The 14,963-nt window shown below is 43.2% G+C and overlaps 1 protein-coding gene across 3 annotated transcripts in view; it reads left to right on the plus strand.

Annotated features, from left to right (window-relative positions):
• The window catches only part of SGPP2 (sphingosine-1-phosphate phosphatase 2), a gene marked incomplete at its 5' end in the record, with an annotated part of 122,019 nt that overhangs the window by 80,919 nt on the left and 26,137 nt on the right, over window positions 1-14,963 (plus strand). For all 3 annotated transcript variants that reach the window (XM_082841019.1, XM_082841020.1, XM_082841021.1), the window contains one exon: window positions 2,915-3,004. In XM_082841019.1, coding sequence (XP_082697145.1) covers window positions 2,915-3,004 — 90 coding nt within the window. The remainder of the gene's footprint in view (window positions 1-2,914; window positions 3,005-14,963) is intronic.

Genomic DNA, 14,963 nt, shown 5'->3' on the forward strand with positions numbered 1-14,963 from the left:
AAGATGGGGAACAAAAATTTACTGAGCAGTCAGTGACAATTTCTTTATACATGAAGTGACCATATGATTTAGTACCCAAAGCAGGTTGTGCCCAAGAGTGAAAGTGGACACCATTAATAATGACAACAGGGGCTTCCCTGGTGACGCAGTGGTTGAGAGTCCGCCTGCCGATGCAGGGGACACGGGTTCGAGCCCTGGTCTGGGAGGATCCCACATGCCACAGAGCGGCTGGGCCCGTGAGCCACAACTACTGAGCCTGCGCGTCTGGAGCCTGTGCTCCGCAACAAGAGAGGCCCGCGCACCACGATGAAGAGTGGCCCTGGCTCGCCTCAACTAGAGAAAGCCGTCGCACAGAAACGAAGTCCCAACACAGCAAAAATAAATTAGTTAATTAAAAAATAATAATAATGACAACAGCACCACAAACATAACCCGGGTGTGTGGCATCCCGCTTCCGAAAGCATTTTCACCCTGAGCTGCCCAAGCAGATGGCACTGAATAGGTGCTCTCATCCTCTGTTTGCAAGAGACTCGAGGGGTTTATGATTGTAGTAAATGATCCTCCAGGGCTGAGATGATTTCACCAAATCCTCCAGCTGCATGTCCCAGGGCCCAGGGTGAAACAGTCTGTTCCCAAATTAGCCCCCAAAGATGTCTCTGCCTTTTTGGGGGGCTCAACCGTTAGAAATAATCATTCCGTATTTTCTAGAAAGCTGTCTAAATGACAGGTGATTAATAACTGTTGAAAATAGAAGATTTCACTTAATATCTGCTTAAATGCCAGTTATAGTAAGACCTTTTAAAATCTATACTATTACTGCAATGAAGATTTATTTTTCCTTTCTGAGAACTCTTGCTCTAATTTTGTGCTTAATTTCAGAAATTTTACCTTTTCCCCGTTGGAAAATTTAGATTTCATGAACTCTAGCAGCCTTGTATGTAAATGATAGTATTGCTTCTCCTGCTCCTCTACACCAGAAACCCAGGGGTGTTCCATGTTCCAGGTTGTACAAAAATGGGGTGTCAGCCTGATGTGATTGGAAGAGGATAAGATTAGTGTCAGGTCCTGGCTGTACCTGGTCTGCTACCTGGTCACCTGGGGTCAGATCTCAGTTTCCTAAATGGGAAAGGGACAAGTGTATAGTATCATATCCAACTAGGTATAATCTTTTTTTGTAACTTAAATGTCATGCCAGGATCAAACAATGTCTGAGCTCCCCCAGTACTATCGGAATTAATTGAATGCAGACTTCTGAGCTATGTCGTATCCCGTGCCGTCTGCCCCAGAAGGACATAGTGGGCCCAACACTGACCTCCATCGGGCTGCTGTCAGCATCGAGAGAAGCCTGTGAACATGGTTCTCTTAGGAAAAAATCAACAACAACAACAAAAAAATCAATGGCGCTGACTGCAGGAAAGCAACAACAATCATTTATATCCTCATTTTAAGGCCACCTGGATCTTCTTAAAAATGTCTTTACAGCTTACGTGATGAAACGATTTTCTTTTTTGTTTTTCTGGCCACACCGCTCAGCATGCGGGATGTTAATTCCCCGACCAGGGATCAAACCTGTGCCCCCTGCAGTGGAAGTGCAGATTCTTAATCACTGTACCGCCAGGGAAGTCCCACAATAGTTTTCTTAAGGCCTGAGTTGTTATGCACTTCTTTCCTATTTAATTTTTTAATAATAAATGTATTCAGCTTTTGGGGTTATATACTCATGAGGAGCTCTAAAAATGGGTTTATTTATATAAATATGTGTTCAGGCGAATACCAACCTCTAAATTCTGAATGCATTAACTCATTAATTTTCAACACTTTTTTGATTAAAATCAGAGACCCAGTTAATGATAAATCTTAAGAAAAGATGCACAACCCTGTGTTATTATACTCAGGTGTTGCATTGGAAAGAACATGCTGGGCTTGTACTCGGAAGATGTGGCTTCTGGTTCAGACTGTGTCACTACTGGCTGTGTGACCTTGGGCAAGTCATTGTACCTCTCTGAGCCTCAGCTCCTGTTGTGAGGGGTGATGGATGGGCAAGCATCTGTGTGCTAAAGTTCAATACTAATGCAACTTATTATCAAGGTTAAGGGTTTCCTCATCTGTGGACTGGGGCTAGTAATAGAACCTATTTCATACGGTTGTGTGAAGATACATGAGATAGTGACCATAAAGCACTTCACATAATATAGACAGTTCTCTATCGTCTTTATCCTTATTACCACGGAAGACCACAGACATCAGTAGTTGAAGCAACTGGATTATAGCTCTGTGTCTAGCTCATGAGCAGGATATTTGTGTGTTCTTTATATGACTCGTCATTAGCCAGATTCCTCCAGCTGTTTTCATTACTCACGAGCAAATGTCAAGATTCAGTGAAGTCTGGACTCTTGCCTTGACATCTGTACAGAAATATGCCCAGTCTTAACATGGGGCTGTTGTTCCCAGACTTCCTCAAGAAGCTGGTTGTTGCCAGGCTTTATCATCACAGCACATGATGGGGAAGTAGCTAGTTGGACTTCCAAATGACAGCACTGTCTATCTACCTTGCCTCTTGGAAATACTGTATATTTCATAAGTTTTAATCTAAAAATAGAAATAAAAATTATTTACTCTTAAAACTTGTAGCACCATAGCTAAGGTGAAGTTTTCTACTGTGTCTTATTTGCATGTCAATATGTTGTGAAACTTCCTTCCAGAACTATATTCCTAGGCATTTTCCCCTTCTCTTTCCTTAGTTCCTTAGTTTTCCCATTTTTCAAGTCATTTTAGATCATCAGACTGCTGGTCTAGGGAATATGAGATTGAGACTAGGAGTTACGGGATCAGAAATCCTGTTCCTTTCCACAGCATCAAATTGTATGTGTCTGAACCTGACCTAATGTCCTTGTTTTCTCTTCTCCCCCTGCAGTATCCCTTTGTTTTGGGACTGATGACGGCTGTGGCGTTTTCCACGTTGGTGAGTCTCAGCCGACTTTACACTGGGATGCACACAGTCCTGGTAAGCCGTTGTGGGCAGGTCTTGGGGTGATTATCTGAATAGGAGTGTGGTTAGTATGTGTTTATTAAAAGTTATTTGCATATGTAATTATATTTCCCATCAGGCCAATGAATTACGGAATTATTCTCTTCTGGCACATGTATAATAATTAAGTAATGAATCATTAAGATGATGTGAAGGAGGCTGAACTGGGCTAGACCCTCATGACTTGGAAGCTAGAATGGTAACAAAGATTCAGGTAGTTTGTTTACATGCCGGTTTACTGGTGATGCAACAAGAGGTGCAGAAAAACACCTAGGGTCAGGGATGTGAGTGATGGATGAAGTCCTCCACTTGGTCCTCGAAGATGTGGGTGTGAAATTTGGGGGTCTCAGCTGCCCTTGCAGGGTAGGAGTCCCACCAGGTCAAAAGAGCCCAAATCATGAGCTCGCTTCCTTCCATACTGGCTTTGCGTTTAAAGAGCTGTCCATGTTTTTACCGTATTAGGCATTTTTTTCAGGGCTTCCATAGTTAGCACAGTTAAAATTACTCAGTTCTATTTCCTAGTGTTCCAGCCAGCTACCTTGGAGTTGCAGAGCATAATGCTGGCCGTGGTTTACCAAGGGCACTATTTATCATCATAATTGCTGCAAGAAAGGTTTCATTAAAAAGGACTAGGCCCTTGCTTATTGTGTTACTCTGCACGTGAAGCTGAAAAATTATGTTAGCAGAAGACCTCAGGGGGGCTTCCCTTGTGGCACAGTGGTTGAGAGTCCGCCTGCTGATGCAGGGGACGCGGGTTCGTGCCCCGGTCCGGTAAGATCCCACATGCCGCGGAGCGGCTGGGCCCGTGAGCCATGGCCGCTGAGCCTGCGCGTCCGGAGCCTGTGCTCCACAACGGGAGAGACCGCAACAGTGAGAGGCCCGCGTACCGCAAAAAAAAAAAAAAAAAAAAGACCTCAGAGGGAAAGGCCGGCCTTCGCTGGCCCTCTTGTATCTCTTCCTGGTACCTGATGTTGGTCATCCTGGGAAAGGTGGCGGGGCGGGGGGGGGGGGGGGGGGGCGGTGTGGAACGGCAGAAGCCGCGGAGGTGAACGGATTTAGGGAGATAGTTTGTCAAAATGGGCAGAAGAAGAGAACAGGGAGGAAGTAAACCCGGAGAAAGATGTTTGTGGCTGCATGAGATGCAGAGAGCAACGTCATGCTTTCCTCTCAAGAAAAAAATAAATTATAACTCGAAGGAAAGCGGGGACGTGAGTGGAGTCAGGGCTGGACCCAGGGTGAGGCAAGTCAGGCAGGAAATTGAAGGGGTGCCAAACAACTCCAGAATCAAAAGAAATGATTTTCATGCGCTACTTAAAAAATCAAAATCAAGGCAGAAACTTTCTGCAAAATATCCCAGTCTGAAATAAAGTCCTGCATTTGTGTGACCTTGCTGGTTTTGCCCTACCCTGATCCTGGAGTGCTGCCCGGTGCAAGGGGGCCCAGATTTTGAAAATACGACGGGAGCAATTAGGGGTCAGCCTTATTATCTACCTACCAAGACACGTCCCTGCTGTTCCCGTCCCATTGCACAGTGTGTCTCATGGCTTCTAAGACTTAAGGGGAAAGGGGAGAAGAGCATTCTCAATTTGCTACACCACTGCTCCTCATTATAAAGAGGTTCTCTCCAGATACGTCCACAGACTTAAATATGGAATGAAGCAGAACCCTCTCGGGTGTTTGAGTATTTCTTTTATCTGGGGCTACTTTTTAATTTCCATTGGTTTTAATAAAAAGCGATCTTAGGAACTCAGGTTAAAATTAAAACCAAAGTAAACATGAGAATGTGGAGCTGCAGACATGAATAGAGGGCACAGAAAACCCACCTCAATAAAAATCCAGCTACGTGTCTGTCTTTAGTTTTAAAAGTGGGTTGGGGGTAGGGAAGCACAAATTTGTGGGGAAGATCGTTTAGACCTCTCTTTGAGATCTAAGGAATGGGTCCCACCACTCATTTTGGAGCATCCGTTCCAGAAAAAACTGGAACAAGGGGCAGTAGCAACTATTCCTCCCACCCCCATCCTGCTCCACCATTGCCGTGCAGGACTCCTTCACACGTATAATTTTGTCTCATAAAGACCTGAAACCCTGGACTTCCCTGATGGTCTAGTGGTTAACACTCCACGCTTCTAAAGCGGGGGTGTGGGTTCGATCCCTGGTCGGGGAACTAAGATCCCACATGCTGCACAGTATGGCCAAAAAATTAAAAAAAAAAAAAGATCTGAAACCCTGACTCAGGCCCAGGTCTGAGTCAGGCTCCACAGCCACAGACATGGCCCAGGGTAGAATGGTACCTAATTTCTAGTAGCAAAGGGGAATGGTTAGTTTTAATAGAAAGATGGAGTTGAATTATGGATTGGTTGTCTTTATTTAGCAGCAACTTAATAAGCTTCTGCAGGGTCACAGGCTTGGAGCTAGACCTAGAAGATACTGAGGTAAACAAAACCTACCTCCCCCTCCCAGGTGTCCGCATCTATTGATGGAGACAGGTGTATGAGCTTACTGATTGCTGGCTGTGATAAGTGTTATAATTAGCATGGAACAGCTGGGTCAGGCCAGCTAAGGTGGCGTGCCTCTCCTCTGGACTCTTCACATTCTCTAGGGACTGCCACACACTGGTGGTTCTCAACCTTGGCTGCACATTCAAATCCCATGGAAAACTTTAAAGAAAATATTTGGGGATGTTTGGACATCTACGATCATAGCAGCAGCATTATTCACAGTAGCCAAAATGTAGAAGCAACCCAAGTGTCCATGGATGGATGAGTGGATAAATAACATGTGATAGATACATGCAATGGAATATTACTCAGCCTTGAAAAGGAAGGAAATTCTGACACACACTACAGCATGGAAGAAACTTGAAGACATCACGCTAAGTGAAATAAACCAATCACCAAAGGCAAATACTCTATGATTTTGCTTATATTCATAAAGACAGAAAATAGAAGGTGGTTCCCAGAACCTGAGGGGGGGGGAATGAGGAGTTATCATTTAATGGATACAGAGTTTCAGTTTGGGAAGATGAAAAGGTTCTGGAGGTGGACAGTGGTGATGTTGCCCAGCAATGTAAATGTACCTGATACCACTGAACTGTACACTTTAAAACGGTTAAGATGGTAAAATTTATGCTATGTGGGGTTTTTACCACAATAAAAGATACAGTCCTAGGCATTGGTGTTTTTTCAAAGTTCCTCAGTTGATTTCGGTGTGCAGCCAGGGTTGAGAGCCATCTATTAGACTGTCCCTTAGAGCTGGGCCAGGGCACAAGCCTGGACAAAAGAAGAGTTGGAAGGTGTAAGGAAAGTGGGGGCAGGTGCTGTATAGGCAGCCACTGTGTCCACAGCATGAACGGCTCTAATTGCACCCAGCTAGGAGGCTCACAGCACACGAGTCATTCAGGTGGCTACCAGCTTCATATAAATGGTTCTCCGTGCATAAACAGGAAGGACAGTTCACAGAGAGCAGTCATTTGCTTATCTCGCCTGGTAAGAAATCTCTCTTGTCAAAGGTGAGTGGTTTGCTGTGAGATCAGGCTTCTGGACAGGCTCTGGCTGACTCCTGGGCAGGTCTGAGTGAAGCATGGGGAGGCATTGAACCTGCATGTGGCGTCACCATCCGGCCAGACCAGCTCTGGCATTGCTTCTATCTACTGGGACGCCCAAGGGAGAAACATGGGCGCTGTCCTAGCTCTTCTCTTCCCACACCCATCAGTCAGGTAGTCACCAAGTCACATTAGTTCTGACTCTTAAAGATGTCTTAAAGCTGTTCTGACACCACTGCCAGGATAGTATTTCCAAATCTGATGATTCTCTTCCATGCATGGAAACGTTTCTCCATCTCCTGCTGAATTTGAGGAACAACACAGGTGGCCCCAACTGGGGCCTTTGGGGGAATCGACCTTTGAGAGAAGTCAGCACTGTTCATGGCAAAACATGGAAATAAAACACAGGGGCCCTGATGACATTCTTGTACCATACCTGGGGCCACACTACCTGTAGGCTGGCTGTTCCTTATTGCCCAAGCTGATTTTTATTGAAATTGTACATTTCCCATAGTAAAAAGCATCCTAACCAGTGATTTACAGAAATAGCTTTTTGGTGTATAATTTCATGTTCCCTTGGTTTGAAAAGTAAACCAATTACAGCCAGCTGAAGGGGCAGGGGAGAGGGTAGGATGTCTTGGAAAGATGGGGTAGCCCGTGGAATCCAACACAGATGGGGCCGAACAACTAAGCTTCATACGTGTCTTCCTCTCCCTGCAGAGTGCCACGGTGCACAGAACGCAGGTCCTAACAACTTCTCTCTCACATCCAGACCTTCACTCTCAGAGATGAAGCTTTGATTGGACTGGGCGTTACCCTTGGGCACGGGAGTCTGGCAGGGAGGCAGGGTTGCAGAGCAGAGACAGGGCCCCAGAAGCCACCCCTGTGGGCTGCAAAGGCAGTGCCCAAAGGACAGGAACTGGAAAAACAACCCAGTAAGTAAGTTCACCATGATTGAGAATGCCCAAACTCATGAGTCAGGATGCCTTGAATGCAAATAACAGAAACCAGCGCAAACTTGTTGAAGCTGGAGAGGAAATACACTGTTTTGTTTTGTTTTGTTTTGTTTTGTTTTTGCGGTACGCGGGCCTCTCACTGCTGTGGCCTCTCCCTCCGCGGAGCACAGGCTCCGGACGCGCAGGCTCAGCGGCCATGGCTCACGGGCCCAGCCGCTCCGCGGCATGTGGGATCTTCCCGGACCGGGGCACGAACCCACGTCCCCTGCATCGGCAGGCGGACTCTCAACCACTGCGCCACCAGGGAAGCCCTACACTGGTTTTTATAACCACACTGTAGGAAGGACAGAGGTGCAGGTGGCCACTGGGAGTGTGGGCCTCTGGGTCTAGATGTTTATTGCAAGTCTCCCCCACTCTTTCCCTAGGTTCTTTTCTTTTCTTTTCTTTATGGCTGTGTTGGGTCTTTGTTGTGGTGCACGGGCTTCTCATTGTCATGGCTTCTCTTGTTGCGGAGCACGGGTTGTAGGTGTGCAGGCTTCAGTAGTTGTGGCACGTGGGCTCAGTAGTTGTGGCTTGCGGGCTCTAGAGCTCAGGCTCAATAGTTGTGGCGCACGGGCTTAGTTGCTCCGCGGCATGTGGGATCTTCCCAGGCCAGGGCTCGAACCCGTGTCCCTTGCATTGGCAGGCAGATTCTTAACCACTGTGCCACGAGGGAAGCCCCCTAGGTCATTTCTGTATCTCTCTACATGGTGGATCTATCCTCTTGGGCTGCCCTCTCTCTGATGCTAGACCCAAGGCTTCAATTCTTTCTGTGTTACTCCTGAAAAGATTCTAGTGGAGACTTTCATTGGCCTAGCCTGGATTACGAGTCTCTTGCTGTACCAAACACTGTCCAAGGGGATGCAGGGGATTGTGATTGGACAAGCTGGGCCAGAAGCCAGCCTATGTGAACAGGGGCTGTGATTGGCAGTGACGGCTAGGGTTAGTACTGGCGTGTGAGAGGGCCCCTTCTCCAAAATAAAATGCATCTGTTGCCAGAAGACGGCAGGCAAAGCACCAGCGACATACTTTGTACATTGACATCATTGCATTTTCCTACTGTTTGAAAGACTCAAAAACTGGACGTTATGTCTGTGGGGAAAGGAGGACTACAGAAAATCAAGAAGGCTGATCACACTATGTTTGTGAAACCGAAAATAAATCAACTTATACAGAATTGATTTTAAGTCTTTTAACTGAGAAAGCAATCATCCCTAATATATTAACAGTAAAATTAGCCAGAATTTTTTGTTGTTGTTAGGTTAGTGAATAGTTGTTCCATTATTTTAAACTTGAGTTAGCTGAAATGCTGTTCTATTTTATTGTCCCTAAATTGCTTGATCTGTGAATAATTATATAGATATTAGGTTTTATTTGCTTACTCATTTTTTTCCCTCTAAATATTGCTTTAGTTTTGGTTGGAGTTGGAGAATGTTGAAAAGGTTTCTCAAATATTAAATTATCTGCAGACCATACAAAACTGTGTTCTGGCTTTGGACTAGAGCATTTTGGGTGTGTTTTTTCAAGTTCTTTGAAACTACTTTTTTTAAAAAAAAAAAGTCTTACTTCAAACTGCCTTCCTTAACATAGAGAGAAAGCGAATTGTAATATAAATTACACCCTACAAAGCTCTACTTTGTTATACCCTGTTGGGTGAGTTAGTTACTGAGATAAAAAGGGAATCTGGTTGTGTTTCTAGGCATCAGTCACCACAATATTATGCACATTCTTTTCTCTTTACCTTGGAGAGAAGTATTTTTACCCTTTCATTAAAATAGAGGATTATTTCTGGTTTCAAAAGTAATAAGTGCTCATGGTAAAACACTCATCCCCTCTTGTTTTTAAAGTTGTTGCTATTGTTGTGTGTGTGTGTGTTTTTAAGACAAAATAAATTGCCATTAGTCAAACCACCACACGAGGAGTTCAGACAGCCAGACAGCCATTTGTTAGGACGATACAAAGGGAAACTGAAGGCACTTTATGCTTCTATATTAATTGAACCAAAATTAGGACTTTGCACAATTTCCAGCAAGAACTGCTCATGGTTTGTATTCCTAACAACAAACATAGGCAAATTAATTTTTTTATCTCCTTTCTCAAAGCCACAGTTGGGGTAACTTCTTCCACCTATTTTGTGTGAGGTACATAGACTCCCGGAAATGCCCTAAATCTAGGAGGGGGAGCTGGACTGAGCCTTGAGTGCAGCCCACAGAAGATACGCAGAGACAGAAGTTGGTCAAAGCACCAGAATCACGCAGAGTTCGGAGGTCCCTAGGGGCAGTGGGCCAAGCCCTAAAGGGCTGAAAGCAAGCACAGTCCGGTCCTGGGCCAGTTTGCCTCAGACCAGAAGCTACTTATATCCTTCCTCCTGCAATTGTTGGCTTCTAACATTCTGTGGCCTGGAGCCTCAGAAGCTGCTCCAGTAGGATGTGTTGTCAGACCTGCCGGAGTGTGACAACCAACAGTCTGTTGGGGGAGGGGAGCCGGTGTCTGGGCAGCTAAGCCAAATGGACTAGGTCTGCAGCTACAGAGATGGTCCCTTGAGGCTGAGCTGGGCAGGTGAGGTGGTGATGGGGAAGCAGGTAGTTTACCTCAGTGAGAATGACACCAAAGTACCTGTATAGCCCAGATTGCTGAAGAGGGAGCTCAGGTAAATGCTTAAGGTCTAGAATGTATTGAGAATGCATTCACTTTTCCCAACTGCTCATGAAAAACAAGCACATTCAGATCCAGAGTACAGATTTGAGATGCAACACTACCGTGGGTTGTATTTGTGTTCTACATGAGTCCCATTTACTAATAAAATAAGAGTAAGGGATCAGATTAAACCTTCTGTAGAAGCCAGTCTCCATTTTTCTTTCTTTTCCTAGGTTATTGCTTTTTGGATCATATAGTGTGTTACAGTCTTATTGAAGGGTGAAGTTTTTCTGTAAGCTTATAATCGTGTGCCTCTTTTTTTTTTTTTTTTTAAGAAAATTAAATTTACTTCTCACACCAGAAACCAGAGCGGTCCAGACTGGTGGGTCAGCTGGGAATCTGGCTTCTTCCCGTCTTGTAATTGTATGCCTCTCTTGATGGAAAAAGCACTGTCTTCAAAATTTGTTTGTGAAATCAACTTTTGTAAATTGAATCATACCTTCCCATTTATTTACATGATTATTTTTAAAAAAGATTCTTTGGCCCCTTGGGGAAATATGTATACGAATTTCTGCCGTAAATGCTCACTGTTGCTGTGACATTCCTGAAAATATTGGCACGCACTGGCACGTTATTCTCATTGCAGCTCTCTAAGTTATTCCTAGTTTGTCCCACTAGTGGAACAGAGAGAAAGGGATATGAAATGCTTTGCCGTGATTCAACTAACCACTGAAACCAGAGAGTAAAGCTTTATTTCTGAACCAAATCCAATCATAGGAAGAAAATTCAATCTAGTTTCATAAACTATTCACCTTCTTCAGAAGGCAGATGAACCCTTAGAAAAGAGGAATCCTGCATATTTTATATCAGTAGTTCAAAGCCGTGAAGGCAGAAGCAAACCCGGTGTGCTGGGGGCGCAGTGGCGTTTTGTCTGCCTCAGCCAGGAGCCTCCTGCATTCTTCATGCTGTTTCTCCAAACAAACGTTTGGAGAAATTAGACAGAAAATATAAGTGAACATTTATGTAAACATAAAATTGAGAAGGACCTTTCTAGGCATGATATTAAATGTGATAATTCACAAAAGAAAAGTTTAGAACTGATTAATCCATTTTTTAAAAGCTTCTGTATATAAAAAATATATATATTAAGTGCCAGGCAAAGGATTAATATAGCAGAAGCCCAGCATACAAACAGACAGGAACAGGCAGTTCCCGAAAGAAAAAATAAAAATGTCCAATGAATATGAGGCGCCAATGCCACCTGTATTTACAGGGATATAAAAAAAAGTCATAAAACAAGTACAAATAAAAATGAGATGTCATTTTAAAATGTTTGCCTGTGAGATCGGTAAAAAATTAAAAGACGGCAATCGATGTTGATAAGGGATTGAGTGCTGGGATATTCTCCTAAGGGACTTTTTCATGTAATATGTGTCAAAAGCAGTAAAATGTATGATGCCTACCGTTTGACCTAGGAATTCCTTGACAATTTCTCCTGAAGAGCAATTGAACAAATACATACATTTGAATGAGGTTAGAGTGTTATTTAAAACAGGAAAACATGGAAGACGACTAAATGTGCAACAATAAGGAACTGCCAGATTAAATTAATTGTATATCAGGATATGGAACAATATTCAGCTGTTGAACATTATGTCATTAAATATTTATTGATAGAGCAGTTTTGTTTATAACCTCTAAAAATTGGAAACAGTACAAATGCCCTTCAACCGGTGAACTGATTAACAGACCTTGGTACATCCACACAAGGGATTATACTCCACAATAACGAGGAACAAACTACTGTTTCATGTAATATGTTGGGTGGTCCTGTCTTGTTTTTTCTTATAAGTTTATTGAGATGATATTGATATATAATATATGTAAGTTTAAGGTGTATAATATGATAATTATGTTTACATATATATTGCAGAATGGTAACCAAAAAAGTTAATTAACACCCCTAGCCCCTCACATAATTACCTTTTTTTTTTTGTGGTGGTGATAACATTTAAGATCTACTCTCTTACAACTTTCAATTGTATAATACAGTTTGTTAATTATAGACATGATGCTGTTCATTAGATTCCCCAGAACTTATGCATCTTATAGCTAGAAGTTTGTACCCTTTGATCAACATCTCCCCATTTTCCCCACCTCCCAGCCTCAGGCAACCACCATTCTACTGTTTCTATGAGTTTGGCTTTTTTAGATTTCACTTATAAGTGAGATCATATAGTATTTGTCTTTCTCTGTCTAACTTATCTCACTTAGCATTAATGCCTATAAGGTCCGTCAGTGTAGTTGGAAAAGGCAGGCTTTCCTTCTTTATTATATATATATTTTATATATATTCATATATATATGATGGTTCTCTTTTTTTTTTTTTTTTTTTTGCGGTACGCGGGCCTCTCACTGTTGTGGCCTCTCCCGTTGTGGAGCCCAGGCTCCGGACGCGCAGGCTCAGCGGCCATGGCTCACGGGCCCAGCCGCTCCGCGGCATGTGGGATCTTCCTGGACCGGGGCACGAACCCGTGTCCCCTGCATCGGCAGGCGGACTCTCAACCACTGCGCCACCAGGGAAGCCCGATGGTTCTCTTTTGAATTATGCTAAGTGAAAGAAGCCAGAATCAAAAGGCTACATATTATATGATTAATTTATACTATGTCAGGAAAAGGCAGAATTACGGTGATGGAGAAAATATCAGTGGTTGCCCGGAGCTACGGTGGTGGCAGGGCTTGCCTGGAAAGGACCAGCGAAAGAGTTTTGGGGGTGATGGTACCATTGTTCCATATCCTGATGGCTGTGGTTGTTCCCTAAGTCCATACATTTGTCGAAACTCATAGAACTGTAAATGAAAAAAAATGAATTTTAGTGTATGTAAATTTAAAAATTAAATTATACTCTTAAATATAAGAAAAGGCAGAGGGGTCTGGGGAGAGAGAGGGAGAGAAATACAACTGGTAGAAAAATAAAGGCTAAGAAGACTCCAATTTTAAGGGAAAAAAACTGTAACACAAAAATCTGCTACAATATATCACTGAGTGAGGAAAGCAGGGTATTTCTCTCTGGTGCATTTTGTACAACACTCCTGAAAACAGTTGTCCCATGAGATTCCCTGGTGAAAAGAAAAGGATTCCTTAAGCAGTTTGTGGTAAGTGTTCTGCCCCTCCTCAACCTAATACACAGTCGTATATAAAGGTTCTTAAACATTTGAAATCAAAGAAACCAGTGTAATGTTGCTCACTCAAGGTTCTACCCCATTGAATCCAGTTAAGGAAATTCTGAGTGCTTCCTTTAAAATGCACTGTAGGTCTCTGGCCAACTCTTTATTATTCCCTTGGAGATTTCTGAAATTCAAATTGTTTTCTTTTTCCTGCTTTGTATGTTTCTGGACTCCTCCCTAGCAACTATTGATGGATGCTTGATAAATGCTAATTACACAACAGAATTTTATTTAAAAACAACAAAAGCCCAAGATTCTACATTACAGCAGAAAATAGAATCAACTCTAGGTATGTTAAGCAAAGTGGAATTTAATACAGGAAATGTCACCCAGAAGTCGAAGTGCTGCTGGCGACTTGTCACCACAGTGCTCACCGTCTTCCCCTCTGGGCACTCACCAACCAAACGAACAGATGTTAGGCTGGAGCTTCTGTGACCCGACTTTGTTGCCTCTAGAAAACTAGGAGCTGGATTCCCCAACCTATTGCTGCAACTCAGCTTCCTGTGATGTTGCAGGATCCCAAAACTAGGAGCTGGATTCCCCAACCTACTGCTGCAACTCACCTTCCTGTGATGTTGCAGGATCCCAGGAACAGCAGGAGGAAGGTAGCCTCCACCTCTTTTCCACTTTCCAAATTCTGCAAGAATGCATCTAAATGGTGGAACCTGATTTCCAAAGGAGCCGAGGGAATGTAGTTTTTTATCTTTCCCACATCTCAAGTTCAGGGGGAGGCAGGAATGGACACAGGGTGCTAGTTGAAAATTCCCATCGTGCTGTGGGATCCCTTTTCCCATTGTCATCTGGTTTCCTCTAAGCATACTGTGGGAAACTCTGCTTAGGATAATTTCCTAGAAGTGGGCATCCTAGGGAAAACTATGACATTTTACCAACAGAAAAAACAAGAATGTGAATCTCCTGACATTTGTTTCTTTTAACATTAAATACAAATATTTCTATTCCAGTAGATAAAAGGACACTTGAGAGATTTTCATTCAAAGTCCCTTAGCTCACCTAATATTTTAATGTAGAAATATCACTTTCATATCAGTAAGAGCAGGCTGTAATATAAGCGTATGATTGGTTATATTCATGTCTGTCTTCCCATTAGATTGTGAGTGCCTTGAGGCTAAGAATCTTATTTTCTTCACCTTTGTTTGCCCCAGAGTTCCCAACAGAGTCCCTGACAGTAAGTTCCCAGTAAATGTCGAGTGGATTGTAATGGATATCATCTGTTATCTGTTCATAAATCAGTCTTTTTTATTTCTTTGTACTTTGTTGAGTCAGATTTGACAAGATTCAGCCATTAGTCTGAATATTGCATTCACTGTAGGAGACCAGGCAAGATCACATGCCTAATATTCTTTTTCAGCATTATTTTGTTTTGCCTATAAGAATAAACTTGTGAAAAATTTAATAGAAAGGGGCATGCAAAAGTAAATACTGCTCAGGCACGGACGCTCCATTTTGGAGCTTCTAGAACTCCCAGAGTTGAATGTGGCAGGTGTCTTGGCATGTAGAAAGGGACCCTGGAACAG

This window comes from Leucopleurus acutus (genome assembly GCF_964270905.1).
Source record: "Leucopleurus acutus genome assembly, chromosome: 6".
NCBI lineage: Eukaryota > Metazoa > Chordata > Mammalia > Artiodactyla > Delphinidae > Leucopleurus > Leucopleurus acutus.